The sequence below is a fragment of the Melopsittacus undulatus genome, chromosome 7, assembly GCF_012275295.1.
Source record: "Melopsittacus undulatus isolate bMelUnd1 chromosome 7, bMelUnd1.mat.Z, whole genome shotgun sequence".
In the NCBI taxonomy this organism is placed as follows: domain Eukaryota; kingdom Metazoa; phylum Chordata; class Aves; order Psittaciformes; family Psittaculidae; genus Melopsittacus; species Melopsittacus undulatus.
In genome coordinates, this window is record NC_047533.1 from 54,800,202 (window position 1) to 54,816,480 (window position 16,279).

General features: G+C 42.9%; 1 protein-coding gene across 1 annotated transcript in view; it reads right to left on the reverse strand.

Annotated features, from left to right (window-relative positions):
* Nucleotides 1-2,482: 2,482 nt before the first annotated feature.
* The window catches only part of ELOVL6 (ELOVL fatty acid elongase 6), an 82,846-nt gene continuing 69,049 nt past the window's right edge, over nucleotides 2,483-16,279 (reverse strand). The window contains exons 3-4 of the mRNA XM_005148623.3: nucleotides 10,431-10,582; nucleotides 2,483-8,447 (exon numbers count right to left, since the gene is read on the reverse strand). Of these exons, the coding sequence (XP_005148680.1) occupies nucleotides 8,023-8,447; nucleotides 10,431-10,582 (577 nt within the window). The 3' untranslated portion in view covers nucleotides 2,483-8,022. The remainder of the gene's footprint in view (nucleotides 8,448-10,430; nucleotides 10,583-16,279) is intronic.

The window sequence follows — 16,279 nt, forward strand, 5'->3', positions numbered from 1 at the left end:
AATGAACTGCAAATGTAATTTAGGGAACTGCAGCTGGCGATAACTGGATGAGGACTGAAGCCAGGGCTCTTACAGATGGATGGAAAAGTCCTCCTTTGCAGCTAGCCCAGGGCAGCTCAGGAACAAGGACAAATCTGTTGACCAAAGCAATGGAGCTAAGCCTGGCATGGTCCTTGAAGCAGCAGGGCCCGAGGCTGTCTTTAGGCTCATTGTGTAGAGCAGAGAGGAAAGCTGAAGAGCAGTGTATGTGAGAGGCAAGACAGAGCCCTGTGCCAAGCAGAGTTCATCTAGCTTCACCTGTCTTCCCCAGATCAGTAATTAAGCAATGCAGCCTACTCCGTTTCTGTGAAAGACATAAGTAACTCCTTTTAGTCTTCTCTGCTGAGCTGGTGATAGAGCAGCTGCAAGGGTTTGCTCCGGGCCATGCCCTTAGACTTCCAAAGGGCTAGAAGGTGGCAAATCCAGAGAAGGGATTTTGTGGGCACATCATTTTGAGTGAGCAGAGAGGGCATGAAGCTGCTTGGAGAAGGATGGACAAGGAATGTTTATTCAGCATTTTCACATTAAGTGGTATGGCAAAGACTGAAGAAACTCCTTCGCTAAGTGGAGCATTACTGTGAAATCTGTGTTTGCTTGCATAGACAGTCAGCTTTGTGAAACACTTCAGCTTTGTCTTTGAGGCAAACACTATGCATGAAGGGCAAAGTATAGCTGAAGGTAATGCTGTGCTGTGCTCCATGACAAGCAGACAGGAAAGCAGCAGCTCCAGCCTCATGTCCCCTGCTCTGTGGCTGGACTATTGCATGGGGTCAGCTTCTGTCATTCATGCCTGGCCATTCATGTGTTCTGGGCTAGAAAGCATTTCTTCTTGCCAAGATGGCAACTAACAGAGCACTGCTAGAGTCAAGTGGTGACAGATACCTGCCTGACCACACAGTGCTAAAGGACAAGCATGATGCAATTTCTTTTGTCCCAGTACCATCTTTCTGGGTAAATGGCAGCCCATGTTTGGTGGGATGTCACGATGAAAGGTTCTGCTGGGGACTTTCACCACAGGGTCATTGCAAGTCATGGCATCTTGACAGAGGAAACTAGAAAGGAGAGCTCATTTCTGCTTGGGTGGAATGGCCCTCCCTACCCGCAGCCTTGCCAAAGGTACTGGTAGAGTGTGTAGTGCATTGACAAAGGCCATACCCCTCTGTTTTCCACAGAACATTAATGAAAGGAGGATTTACAGGCTTAATCTCTGCTCCTACCTCAAATACAGCTGTAACCCAACCTGGTCATGGGTAGCTGTCAGAAGCATAGACAGGTAGGCAGTGGAGCCATGAAAATGTACTTTTCACCAGAAGCCTGAAAAAATAGTATTTTTTCTCTCCCTAGTTATTGTTAGAGTTCTTCCCAACAGCAGAGCTGCTGCCTACCTTGGAAATTCCCCTCTGCTTTGCCGCATTGGCTCTTCCACACTCCCTATGATAATACTGAAGATAATAGGTAGCACATCCCTGTCCACATGTCCAGTTCTCTCTTCTTGCTGCTCCACTTCCAGGCTCCTCCGTGGGCTAGTTCCCAAACCATTCCTCAGGTAGATCACCAGGGTCTCCCACAGCCCCATGCATGCCCATCCTGGGCTTCTCACTCTGCTTTACCCTCCTCCCTCCATCTCCAGCTCATGCTGCCTTTGCTCAAAAACCTGTTACAGGGCTGGAAAGCTTTCCATGGGGAGGGGGAGTGTTGGGATTTCAGCTGGGATATGCCACAGCCCAAGTATTTACACTCTGGGTCCTGCCTCAGTTTTTGGTTAGTTCTGCAATAGATGGAATTCACCTTATTGATTTGTGCATATGGGATAACATAGCTTTTGTTTCCCTTTATAAGCTGTTTGACTACAAAACATTAAGAGGAAAACAACCCATTAAATGCTCTTGCTGTGCAGAGTGGTGGTGGCTGTGCCCACCATTCAGCATGGGTGCTTTTCTGCATGAGCTGTGCTGCAGGCAGGGGTATGGCTAAAAGTGGTGCTCAGGGAACAAAGGACAAATGACTGCTCAGAAAAAGGCTGGTGCAGAAATGCTGAAGAGCAGACAGTGCCATCAGGAGCTGTGTGACAGTGCTGCTGTGCTTGCACAGTCTCCTGTTCAGAACATATCATGATAGATGGGGACTTTGTTTCTTACCAGAGATGCAGACATTAGGATTTCCCAGGTGTAAGCATGTAAAAACAGGACATTCAAGCGCTGATTATCTGTGTGATCGGAGTATGTATCATAGATGCATGTGTAAACATACATACCAAGCAAAAAACATATAATGTTTCTATATGGGGTACACAAAAGATAGGGATTTGCTGGGAAGTGAAAGCCAGAGTAGCCACACTGTAGTCTCATAGCCGGAGAACCACTTTGCTTTTTCAACAGCTGGACTTGGTGTCAGTATAGAGAGCAAAATGGATGTTACGGATTAATAAAACACAGAGACAGGCTTTATTTTGAACCAAAAGTTAAAATTTTATTTTGGAATATCAACATACCCCAAAAAAATAAAAATAAAAACTTCCTTTTATGTAGTGAAATAGCCATTTGAAAATGGTAAAATAAAGATATTTCTCATACTATTCTCTCCTAGTTATTGTACACATATTTAAGGTTGCTTTTAATTCTGAATATAAATCTAGCTTGAGCTTTAAGGCTCCCAAAAGCCTCAAGCACGTAGTGGCTCTTTTGAGAAAGCAGGTAAGTCAATAACAGCTGGGTTTTTTTTCCAGCAGACAGGCCTGCTTGAAGCTGTCCAGGACTGGACAGAAGTGAGACTTCTCAGAAAGGTCACTGTTTCAAGGGAGTATTATCTTATACCCATTGGGGAATATGCTCTAACCCCACTTCATGCAGCATTTCATTGAGCTTTATGATGTGCTGGGGAGGGCCCTGGTTCCCCTCAGCTCTCGAGTTCTTGTGCAGATCTTATTTGTGTTGGTACACTTTAATTTCAGAAATCAAATCCTACCCTGTAGTATTTGCTCTGCTAGAAAGTAAGTCTGTAACAAGGCACTGATCCTGCCTTTATGCCTGTAAGCAAAAGGTTTCTGTGCCCGCTCGTAGTCGCCCTGACTGCAACGGGACCTTTACGATAGCAGGATGAGGACTTGTCCTTTAGCTTGCTTCTCATAAAATACATGGAATGGAAAATGTATTGAAATAAAACAGTAGAAACCAACCGACAATTCTGAGTTGTAAATCTTCCCTTTCAGAGAGCTCACTGGTGCTAAACTAGAAAATATGATTAAAGACCCCAGTCAGAGCCTGAGTGATGCCCCAAGTGGTTCATGTCACCACTAAATAAACAAGGGGATTTAGGTCTCGCATCACCCTCTGCAACTAGGCTGCAGCAGGCTGAAGCAAAGCTTGCTGAAGTCACTAGGTATCTCACCAACAATCTCACTTTCAGCAGGCATTGGACCAAGTCCTGAACTTTTGAGTAGAATGGTCTGCAATTTGTTTTGATTTCTTCTTTGATCAAGGCCATTTTTAGAATTTAAAGTATGTATTTATGATTTGTATATAAACAAGTTATACTCCTGCTACTGGTTCTGAAGTACAGAATAGACTACAACTACTAGAGATATTACTGCACTAATATGTTGTATCTGGCACTGCTTACAAAGGCTGCTGTTTCACTTCTGCAGGAGGGGACCCCTTCATGCAAGCCTTATTCCACCAGCCAGCCTGTCCTGGGCACCTGGAACTGTGGAGCCCATCCTCCTCCTGCCTTGCCTTTCCTCATCTTGTGAAGGAGTGAGCGCTCAGCCTGGAAATACTGTCTCCTGGGATTTGGAATGGGGCTTCTACCTCCTTGTCTCCTGCAGCTTCTTGCTCAATACATTATTTCCTACTACCCAACCTGGCTTCTTTGAGTGATTCCTCTTGCACACTTTGGCCCTTATCTTGTAAGTAAAAGCTTGTATTAGTTTACTGTGAGATTCTTGTGAGAGGTCTCTTTTGGAGCCAGCTGTTATCAGTGAGCCCAGACATATTTCTGACTTCAAGTTACAGAAGGTCTGTAATCACAAGAGGTTTCCTTCTTGTCACAGGCACAATTTAAAGAGGCTTGGAATTACCCAGGTTTTTGTTCCTTCACTTATGTAGCTGAATATATTTCCCTTGGAGCATCCACTACACAGCGATAGTGTTTAGGAAGAGCCAAATTCTGTTCACACCTGCCTACGTGTAAATCCATACCAACCTTTCTGGTTTTATTTCAGTACATTGGATTAATGCATCAGACAGACTTTGACTCTGGCAGACTGACCTTATCAGTAGTGCAACTTTCCTGACTGCAATAGTCTACCCCATAACAGCATTTCCAGCATCTCTAATGGCTGTCACAAGTCCCATAATGCTTGGTAATTTACATAAAGTTTGAATTCCCCATAGTGTGTGTGAATGCAACAGAATTACAGCTTTATTTAAAATAATATAGGAAAAAAGGGGTTCTGGTAGCAGGCAGAAAAATTTGAAAGTGTGACCCCAAGGCTAAAAGCAGGGGAAATAAATAGGACCCAATTAGCTCGTAGGTTGGAACAGCTGGGTTATTGTTTAGGTGTCATTACATTGGGGTTGACTGTCCCAGTATTTAAGTACATATGAGTGGGTTAAATGCAATGTCTAAATATAATGTGTGCATGTTTTAGGAAGAAAAAAGAAGTAAGAAAAGCAGTATAAGTTGATTTTTGTCTTATCCTCAAGTTCTTCATTGCCAGGTACCACTCTGGTGTAAAAGGTGAAAGGAAAAGCCCAGTGCTATACTGGGGCTATAGGATCTGTGTAAATGCATGTATGACACATCATCTGCTGAAGCAAATGGCAGTGTGACAGCCAATTTCCAGTGCAACAATAAATGTACCCTAATTGTACCCACACTGTTGCTTGTGTGCCTGATCTTGCTGCCCCTTCCCTATACACATGCCTGCCTGCAGCCTAGTCACCTGCCAGGACATCCACTGTATTCAGTGCCTGCATGCCAGGGTTACATCTGCAATGTGTCTTGAGGTCACTTCAGCTGGATTCTGTGCAGGAACCGCAAAAGGAAGGTGGCCATTGCCTGTCTGGCCCTGGCTGGTGGGGTGCTCGGCATGTGATGGAGCAGGCACTGGGAACAGCACAATGGTGCCTGCAAGGGCTTTGGAAGGATGGCATAAGAGTGGTGAAATCCCTGCTCTGCTGAAGTCAGTACTGGCATTGCCAGAATTGCCATGCAGCATGCAGAAGTGTGTTTTTTCCCTTATGTGACTCGGGAAAAGAGTGTACTAAACATGGCAGGTTGTTTGCAACCCACCCTGTTTTCTGCCTGTGTTAAACTTGGGAGCAAGGAGTCCTTGCCTTGCTGTGGTGTTACTTGATATTGATAAAGTTTAGGGGACTTCAAATCACTAGCCATAAGCCTCAAATTAGCCTGAGATGTGTGCAGTGCCTTTCCCCCTGCTCAGATAAAGGCAGTGAAACACAGCAGCTCTGTTCACAGCAGAGCAAAATCTCCACTGACTTCACAGGGTCCAAGATTTCTGCTCCAGCTTCAGCTCCAGATGCCAGGACACTTCCAACCCCTCTTGCTTTATTTCAGAGACCTAAGACACACAGGACTGAGGGTCTAAATGGCACAATGGTGAGCTTCTACTAACACTTCTCATCTAATTGCAGTTGACTTTAATTTTGCCTTTTCCACTCTCAACTGGTCTTAAGCTGTTTCTTAGCCAGGGCAAAATTAAGCATGAGGAAAAAGGCTTATTCAGCATTATAATTATCTACTCCCAAGCTGTATAACAAAATGGTTTGCACATTTAAGGTTTTGTCTAATATTTCCACGTATACAGGAGTCCTATTAATGAGTATCATAGCTTCATTACTGCATATCACATTTTGCTATTTGTTGTGTACCATAAAATAACATCAGCACATCAATAACTTAAATAACACAAATGTAAACTCATCTTCTGCTTGTTATAATTATGATTTTAGCCTGCAAAGGCTTTTTGATTTGTTAGACCATTCACATAACATGGAATGTAGCTTTATTTGTTTTTCTTTTGTATAGAATGAGACAGAAAAAGCCCTTGTCATTTCTTAACAGGATACTAAAGCAGCTCTGTTTCATGAATGACAGCACAATTAAAGCTAAAAATCATACTAAAAAAAATCTTTGTACTGTACAATCTCAAATTAAAGCAAGAAAGATAATGACAATCTTTTGCATTAGCCAGGAAATGTGATTCTCTGCCACTGGGCTTTTTTTTCTTGTTGACAATTCACAGAATGTGTATATGGGTGTAGTTATAGGTGTGTGTATATTCTATGCAGAACAGCAGTCCCTATTTTGTTGATCTAGTTCTTCTAATTGTTTAGTTAAACTACCTAACTGATACAATTTAGAATACTACATTAACACATTTAACATCAAGTTTACATACTTGCGTCTTTGAAATACTAGGAACTTTTACACATTTTATTTGGCTTTTTAAGGACTGGAATATCACAGATAATGCAATCTACTTGTCTTTGACAGAATATGGCTGTTCTCAACTAACTCTCTAAGGTTCAGAGTGAAATACGTTTCTCCTTATATCTGTAGCTGACTTCAGAGAAGAAAAGAGCATCTTCTGAAGTGGTCAGTCTGATGTTATAGTACAGATTCTTCAGAGAGATGTACTTAATGAAGGGTAATTCTCTCTGGACTTTAGAGTTAAGCTGTTGCAGCAAAATTACTCCGTTTACACTATTTTTTCCTCTACACAAATGTCAAGAAAACCCTATTCCAAGTATGTTTTGTAGTAGTATCTCCACATGACCAGAGGAGGGCACTTTGAACATCTTTGCACTGCCCAAGAGGCAGGTGCAGAAGCACAGTGTTTCCCAATGTCGGACAGTCCTGACATCTCTTCCCACCCAGGCAGGTATCCTTGTGTCCACAAAAATACAGACTCCGTATTGTACCACGGGGCATTGTTCTGAAAACAGTGGGCAGATACATCACTCTCTTCCCGCTAACTAGGATTTCTTCTGAGTTCCCCCATTTAATTCAGTGTTGCTGCAGGTTAAATGGAAATTAACAGGTAATTTCTAAAAATCACGAGGACAGTTGCCTCCCTCTCCTTCCTGATCATCCCTCTGCTATTAGCCCCTGGTAATTTAGCAAATACTGATTGATTTAACCCTCTATGACTTATCCTGCTGTAAAAACTCCTTGTTTTTAAGTGAAAAATGCACTTGGAAAATGCACTCTGAGATATGTATTGCAACAGTGCATCTTTTCACATTAAACTCTTGTAAAAGTACTGCTCCTTTCTGCCTTCTGAGGGAGGCAACTCTGAATCCCAGAGCTGCTCCCCCGGCAGAGTACATAGTGGAGAAATCAATCTCTTCTCTTTTCCATACATGACCACAGCATGGAGTTCAGCCACCTTCTGTGCAGAAAACAACCTTCTGGGTTTAATTTTGGCTAGAAGTATCAATCCTATATGGAAAAGATTTTAATTCTGCAATTGCACTGTTATCAGATTTGTTTTTCTTTTTGTAACCTCTCTGCTTTGTTTTGTTTAGGTTTAATGCTGAAAAAAAAATATTAGAAAGGATTTAGAAACTTTCTTTTAAATAGAAGTCTTTCCTCCACCCTGGGGAAACACGATGCTTATTTAATGTAACCTTTTTCCCCTCATTTCTTTTCTCTTCTTTCTTTTCTTTCCTTTTTTCTTTTTTTTTTAATATATTCTTCTTTCTTTTCTCCTTTCTTTTCTAGAGCAGACAGGTACAAGAAGGAAGTTGTCTTTCACCAGCAGTCCTTTGAGATAGAGTAGAATTCAGTGAGTTCTCACCATGATAGGATCATAAACTTACTGGGTTAAACCAAGCTAACTTTCCCTAAGCTGCCAAGTTTTAGCTGCACCATACATATATGTGTTTCCTTGTGCCATTTTCTTTTCTTATAATTTTGTTTTTCTTGATGACCCTGAGCTATGGTTTCTTGTTTCTACCACTAGTCAACCTTCCTTTCTTTTCTGGTTTTGCCAATATAGGCCTCAAAGAAAAAATGGCAGAAGAGCACAAAGTAGCTGAGGTACATGAGAGAGGACCAGATGATGTTCTGCACGTGGGAATGGCACTGGCTATGATGCATCCAGGAGAAGACCAGGTAATTGATCACGCAACCGATCAACATCTGAGTGATCTGCGACAAGGTGATGAACATGGCAATCTTGCGTGAAACCCTGAAGCCAGCAGCCCGCAAGGCATAGTAAGAGTACATAACAGCGTGTACTCCATAGTTCATGGTCATGAACCAGCCACCGCCAGCCACCATGTCCTTGTAGGAATACCAAGAATAAAGTAACACAGTAATGTGATGGTACCAGTGTAAGAAGATGAGCTTCTGTTTCCTAAGAATAATGAATATTGTGTCACCTGTAACAAAACACAAAAAAAAAGGAAAAAAAAAGGAAGGAAATGAGAAACAATCGAACAATCCTGTAATTACCGCAATGCTCTCTTCCTTTGCTGATGTTGTAGTACACATTATTTTGGAGCCACCACACCTCCAAATCTGAGATCAGATCTGTCTGACCTCAGATCTGTCTGATCTGAGTGCTAGCTTGGCTCCTAATCTCTATGCAATCTTTGGAAAACCAAAATATACACATTTTCCTGTGTGGATAACCCATTTGAAAACTCTATAGGTTTACTTGGTAGCACTTGTAGTTTCATCATCTGCGGAAGTCTGAGATGAGGCAGGTGGATGTACTTGTATTGTCTCTGACTGGGAGATTGTCCATTAGATACTGTGACTAGAAGAGAAATGCAGCTCAACAGGAAGCAGCACAGCACCTGAAGTCCTCAGATTCAAATGCCTACCTGCAAACTGAACCTAGTTAAACACAGTAGACCTTTTTGAGCTACTATGCAAAAAGCTATTGCATATGCAACCTACAGTACCAAAAGGTATGTAATTACCAGAAAAAATGCTTCTAGAAAGAAATTTGGTTTACGTTGAAATGCACATACTTTTCTGCAAATTCATGCTGCTATTGTAGAAAAGTAAACTTTATTCTTTGTTCCTGCTTTTTCCTTCCTTCTGGTTCTCATTATTGCACTGAGCATCTCAATTAGATATGTGTGTGTGTGTATATATATATATATATGCTACTTGTTTTCTATTGTTATAGATAGAGTGTTCCCAAAAAGATCCCTGAGATTCGAATCTGGAAACTTATTTCTACATATATCTGTCCCAGGAAATCCATATAATGAATTCTAGTGATGGGTGGAACCAAAACTGCATTGTCTGCACAAGGTCATTAATAAGCTGTAATGCTACCGTTTACTTCATTAGCTGCAAGATGCTGATTCACATTTCAATAAATAATCATATGTTCAATTTATTGGTGCTGTGCAGTTCTAGCTGATGTTTTCCAGTTTTAACAAGTAGATTTCTGTGGTTTTGCAGTAATTTAAACAGCATGAAACCAAGAGATTCTGACACAGCAAGGCAAATAGTGTCTTGTCTCTCCCCAGTGTTTATGCTGATGTATTGCTGTCCTTGTAATTTGCTGAATCAAATTCTCTGCTGAAAGGTAGAGACTTATTTTTGCTGTACACCTGAACACAGTGAGTGCTACAGCCCTTTAAGGTTTCATGAGGGCATCCTCCAAAATGAAAGCTGGGGAGCTGCTAAATTGATGGCTCCTCCTTCACAAAACAATCCTTTCTGACACTAATAAGCCATGAGATGAGAACATATGCAGACTTCCTATTAAGTTGGCTTTGGCATGTATATCGTAAGTATTCTTAAAAGAAAAAAAAAGCTGGAGAGACAGGAGTTTATAAGAATCAGGACTGGAAAAGCTCGGATATTAAAGGAAATTGGATTCTATTTGGAGGATGCAGACAGCCACAGCTTTCAGTGTTTAGGGAGGAAGCACATTACTGTTCATAATTGTACGCCTCCATGTGTGTTTAAGGATGAATGCTGCATAATGGAGGCAGAACCTAACTCAAAGCTTCTTCCTGACACAGGTGCTGTTGCCCACCCTTTACTTCTGTACCCATGGGGTCAGTGACTGCCAAATATGCTACTCAGATTTGCCTGCAAGTAACTGAAGAAAAAGTATGAACCAAATTGCTCCTACCTTTTGACTGCCCTGTCATGTGTAATCACTGCAATTTATTCCTTGGCTGGGAATAGGCTTTTTCAACTGCACATTGCCATAACTTCAGTCAAGCTTAATCTCTAGAGACTAAAATGTGCAGAGTTTGGGGCTGGTTTTGTTTGCTCAAGTTTTCTAAGACTAAAACAAGATTTTGACAACACTGAGACCCTTCCTGTGCTTCCTGCATAGCCATTTCTGCTTTTAATATGAATAGCAAGAGAAAGGGAGAGAGGGTACTTACCTAGTTCGGGTGCTTTGCTTAGCACAAATGCATATGCCCAGAATTTGCTGACAGGTCCAATGTAAAAACTCTGATCACACACTGACTGCTTCAGGCCTTTGGTCATCAAAATGTACAGCATATAAGCACCAGTTCGAACAGCACCGAATATACTTCAAAACAAAAAGAGAAAATGATGGAAGTTGAGTGGACACTTGAAATCTATATGCCATCACTTCAAATCATTATGAGAAAAAGGCTGAAATGTGATGAAATAATAAGTCTGAGAGAGCCTGATGCTGGAGCAACTCTGTTGGCTTCTAGTGAGTTATTCAGAGCTCAGATTTGTAAACTGGACTGCAGCTGTATCCCCTGGTGAAAGTTTGGAATGGTAATGTTTTTTATTTCATTACTACAGGAATGATCCTTCACTTTTCAGGAGCGCTGGGAGACATCTGCTTCAGCTGAAAACAACATGCAGAGTTTTAATGCTGACAGTTGGGAGACTACAAGAAATGAGTTGATAAAGAGCTGTTATCAACATAATCATGACCTCTTCTGATTTCCTTAGCATTTTCTCTTGTTTTGCTTTGTGTTCTTTACACTCACAGGAGCTCTGAGCACAGACAAACACAGGTAGGGTGAAATAGATTTTGATGGTAGGTGTCAGTCAGGGTTGGTGTTTTGGTGCACGTGCTACCTTCATCTCTTAACAGGTCACCGCTAACAGAGGAATTGACTAGCTGAATCGAGTTGTAAACAGCAGATTCACACACATCTCATCAAAGTGAAGTGTAAGGTAACAGTGCTCTGTAAATGAGAAACATCAAGAGATTTGCAATGGTATTAATTAGTGCAATCAAAGAGGAAGTAGGTTCAGATAACAAAAGATATCCAGCTGATGTAAGGAACAAAGGCTTCTGTCTCAGCAGCAAGGAGCTCTGCAGAAGGAATTGCCCCACTGTTTTAGAGCAAGGACACTCTTGCCTATTGTCTACCTTTGTCACTTGGCCCTTCAGAAGTTGATGAATACTGGGTGAAACAAGCAGCTTTCAGAAAAATGGGGCAAAGAAAGACCCAACCTCATCTGGGGTTGAGTATGTCTTATTTTACTCCTATATCATACATACCTTTGCCACTACCCTGCTTGATCTTATCTCCCCTTTAACTTCTTTGTGGCCTTGTCCTAATCACGAATCCTCTGGTTCCTGCTCTGCCTTGGTGTCTTTTGTGACTATCACACAGCAGCAAGCAAATCAAGCCACCTAAAACTTATCTGTAGACACATGTGGGCAATGCAAGCTACCACTTACGCAAAGGGTGTGAAATGAGGAACAGTTCATCGAAGTTACAGGTTATCTGTTACTTGTCCTTGTCTTGTGAAGTCAGCAGTCTTTTTAAAATGTGGTTTAGAATTATCAAGGCAGACTCAAAAAGTGAGTTTGTGGCAGTTCTTATGGCACTTGGTCAGAGCTGATCATGGTTTAAGTAAGCCTGCTGAGCATAAACGCTGTTGATTTAAGTTTATATATTTTTTTGCACAATGTAATTAGCTTTCCAAATCTGCAGCACTGATATACCCAGTCAAACCTGCCTCCTGCTAAGGAGCAATGTATCTTTCTCTCTGCTGTCCACAGCACTCCTCAACCAAGTGGAGTACCATGCTACATGGTGCTCTTAAGACTCTGTCGGAGCTCAGACGGAAAGGTGTTAACATCCTGATTCCCACACCATTACATTTCAATGTCTGAGATTTCACTGTGCCATCAGGAAATTCAGACTACAGTGAGCACTTAAGAAGCTACCAGTATTATCTGCTACTTGTATCGTGATAGTTGCTCATGGTCTCTACTGCCAGATGAGTCCTCTTGTGCTATGTGCAAATAAAAAACCATTCTGCTGTGTTATCGGAGTACTGACGGAATTTAGCCAAGTCCAGCTTTCCCATTAGCACAACCCAAAGCAATGCACATGCTCCCAGGCTTAGGCAAGACATCTGTTGCAGTGTCTCCAGTTCATCCATGCCTGCATGCAAGAAAGTGCAGTATTCTTATCAAGTACGCAACCTGTAGTACATGCTCTCTGTGTAGGGTTGTTTGCCCCCAGAGATGCTTTCTCATCATGCTTTTCTCATGTCTTTTGGAGATTGGTTCTTTTAACTCGGCAGAGAGTGCTAAAGCCTGCAGGAGGAGTTTTGAAATGAGGTGCAACTCGTTCTGTGTCTTCTCTCTAGTGTTTAACACATGCCTTTGGTTTCTTTTTCTCAGAAGTTACATTTCTCATTCCCAAGAAGAGAGGAGATCCTGACAGAGATGTGATCTGATCACTTCCTGAGGCAGTGAACTCCTCAAGCTAGTCAGGACAGGCTGCTGCTTGCTCCAGTGTTTTGGGTGGTGGCAAAAACTGGGTGGAGGAAGATCATACAGAATATCTAATGATAAACTGGTTCCCCAATTAGCAAATACCTCTGACATTAAAGTGGGGGAAAAAAAGGAAATTCTAAATTATGAAATCAAATAGCTGCAAGAAATATAGCTTTCTTTGTACTGAAACTGTACTGCTTTTCTAAAAAATCACTCATTATTAAAGTTTTAAAACCAAAGAGAATTTTGTGCCATGAACACAAACTCAGAAGAGAAGACTGCTTGTTTGAAAAACAGGCAAATGTTGACCTAACCATAAGTGACTGAGTATGGAAACTCAGGGATTTAATACAGACTGATAACAGAGCAAAAGAGTATTTGCCCTGTGGGGATTACAGGGTTTCACTTTGTTGTCCTTGAGATTATACCAATGTAATTAATTCTTCCTGACTTTTTGTTTAGAAGCTACTGCAGAGCTCTCCTTGCAGTGCACACATGCACTCCCACTCCCACACTTACTTTCTGTAATTACACAGGACGGTGGCTTCCTTCAGTTCCATGACTCCAGAAGAAGTGACCCCAGCTACTTCTCTACATGGCGTGACTCAGAGTAATCCGAATTTTTAATCAGTAAAAACCAAGTTTCAAATAATTCACAAGGGAAGGCTTCATAATTAAGGGGGATGGCAAACTGATTCAATTACCTAAATAGATGCCATGAGCAGGTAGCTATTTATGAGATGCGCTGCATGCCAAAACACTACCTTGCCAACCAACACACGCCACTGAAGACAGAAAAAGATCTAATGCATGCCTGCAAATGTTCCTTGGACCCAGACAGCCAGGACTGCTTTTTGTGCCTCTGCCACTTAATCTTGTTTGTTCTGTAAGGTAAGCTCAACCAAGCCATTTCTATCTTGCAAAGACATGATGTGCAGCAGTGATGACACTGCTTGCTCAGTAAATCACTTCTGCTTCATTTTGTCCTCACCCTGCTCTGTGCTGTAGCTTTTGTGAGGTATTGAAATGGACTGCTTACCAAAGCAGTCTGTCTGGTGGGAATCATTTGCAGTGATTTCAGAAATCAGGTAGCAGTAAATTACTGTGCAATTACAGCCTTTTGCAACTAGAGATACTGATCAGAAATGAACTGCACCAGCTAATGCAGCTTTCTCATCTATTCAGACCCAAAATGTCCTACATTCTCCTCTCTTCAGGCAGTGATTTCTCTGCTAGATTAACAAATGGCCAATTGCCCAATTGGTATTTTACTACCCATAATATGATCAAAATGTACCCGTGAGTAAAATAAAAACTAATACTTTTCCCACACAAATCTGTTTACAATTGAGGCTGTGGTAGGCTGACACTGGCTGGACACCAGGTGTCTGCCAAAGCCACTCTATCACTCCCCTTCTGAACTGGACAGGGGCAAGGAAATACAACAAGAGGCCTGTGGGTCAAGGTAAGAACAGGGACAATTACTGTCACGGGGGAAACAGACTCAACTTGAGGAGATGAGTTTGACTTATTATCAATAAAATCAGAGGATAATGAGAAATAAAAACTAAATCTTAAAACACCTTCCCCCAATCCCTCCCTTCTTCCCAGGCTTAACCTTACTCCCGAATTCTGTACCTCCTCCCCACCAGCAGCACAGGGGGATGGAGAACAGAGGTTGATGGTCACTTCACTCATTGTTTCTTCTGCTCTCCCTCCTCCGGGGAGGACTCCTCACACTCTTCCCCTGTCCCAGCATGGGTTTCTCTCTCCACAGGGCCACAGGTCCTGCCAGCAGCCTGCTCCATCAGGGGCTTACCACAGGGTCACAGCCTCCTTTGGGCATCCCCCTGCTCCTGCGTGGGATCCTCCATGGGCTGCAGGTGGGTACCTGCTCTACCATGTGCCTCCATGTGCTGCAGGAGGACAGTGCCTTGCCATGGGCTGCAGGGCAATCTCTGCTCCCATGCCTGGATCACCTCCTGCCCTCCTTCCTCACTGACCTTGGTGTCTGCAGAGCTGCTTCTCCCACATGTTCTCACTCCTCTGTCTGGCTGCAGCTGTGCAGGATTTTTCCCCCCTTCTTAACTATGTTATTCCAGAGGCATTTACCACCATTGTTGATGGGATTGGACAGTGGTGGGTCCATCTTGGAGCCAGCTGGCATTGGCTCTGTCAGACATCAGGGAAGCTTCCAGCAGCTTCTCACAGAAGCCTCCCCTGTATCCCCACCACTACCAGAACATTGCCAAGAAAAACTAATGTAGAGGGCCTTAAAATGCATCCCATTCGTGGGTTAGGTGCAGCATTAAGGAGGGAAATTGATGTCTGGGCAGCTAGATGATGGGAAGACAAAGCAGGTGTTAGTGACCAAAGCCTAGTAAGGCTTTTTGTTCCCTCCATCCCACTTATCAGGAGGGACTGAGGTACTTCTTTCTCAAAAGCCTGACAGGGCAGTTCAACCCCAGCTGCCACTGTAGCAGGCTCAGCTCCTCCTCGCAGTAAGAAGGACAATGCCTGGTTTTGCTAGATTGGTTTTCTGTGCAGACCCTTCACTGAACTTGTCTCCTGACACCTCTGGACATCCCAGCCCAGACCAATACTGCAGAATTCATCAGGAAATGTGACTCCACACTAAAAAAAATAAAAAGTTCAGCACAGAATATAGCAATATTTCCTAAATTATTTTAGTGCTGTGATAATCACAGAGCCAAAATTCTCTGCTCTCATTTGTGACTTAACAAAACAACTAACCAAACACCCCATGAAAATTCTATCTGCAGAACTAGGCAAAGATGGCATTGAGGGGGACAGAAGTCTTGACTATGGCTAAGGTGAACATAAAATATGTCAGCTGGAAGCTACATGTCAAAAGTGGAGAGTATCTACGCTCGAAAGCATGACATCCTGCATACACCGCACCAGCAGAGAGGAGCAGGGAGCGCAGAGACAGCAAGACCCAAAAATGTGCTCAAAAATGAAGAGTTGGTAGGGACTTCAAGCAATGCCCTCCTTACCCAGACCCACATGCTGTTCAACACCCAGGCCCAAAACCCAGCTGGTTTAACCAGTCTCCGAGGTGTCAGACTATCCTCTGCCATGGATGTGCTGGGCTATCCAATAGCGGGCCAGCTGGGCACCCAGCCAGAGCTCCCACTGGGTCTGGGTCTGGGTCCAGCCCCCAAGCTGGGTCCTGGCTGGAGGAGAGAGGAAGTCTTAATTCTGCCTTGACCTGCTTACATGGCAACCCACAGGAGTCCCAGCAGGTGAGTCTGTGCCCCGGGAGAGGTGGTGGAGAGCATGTGGTCCTCCTTGCCACATCAAACAGACAGTGTTCCGGAGAGAGCAGCCAAGATCACCTTATATGTGCCATCACAGCCCTCAGACTGCAACCTGCTTTGTACTGTAACAGCAAGAAAAAAATAGGAAGCAGGTTCTTTGGATGGATTTTGTTGTGTTTTGGGGCTTTTTTTTACAGAGGAAGCAGTCTTAATTCAAGAGATGTTT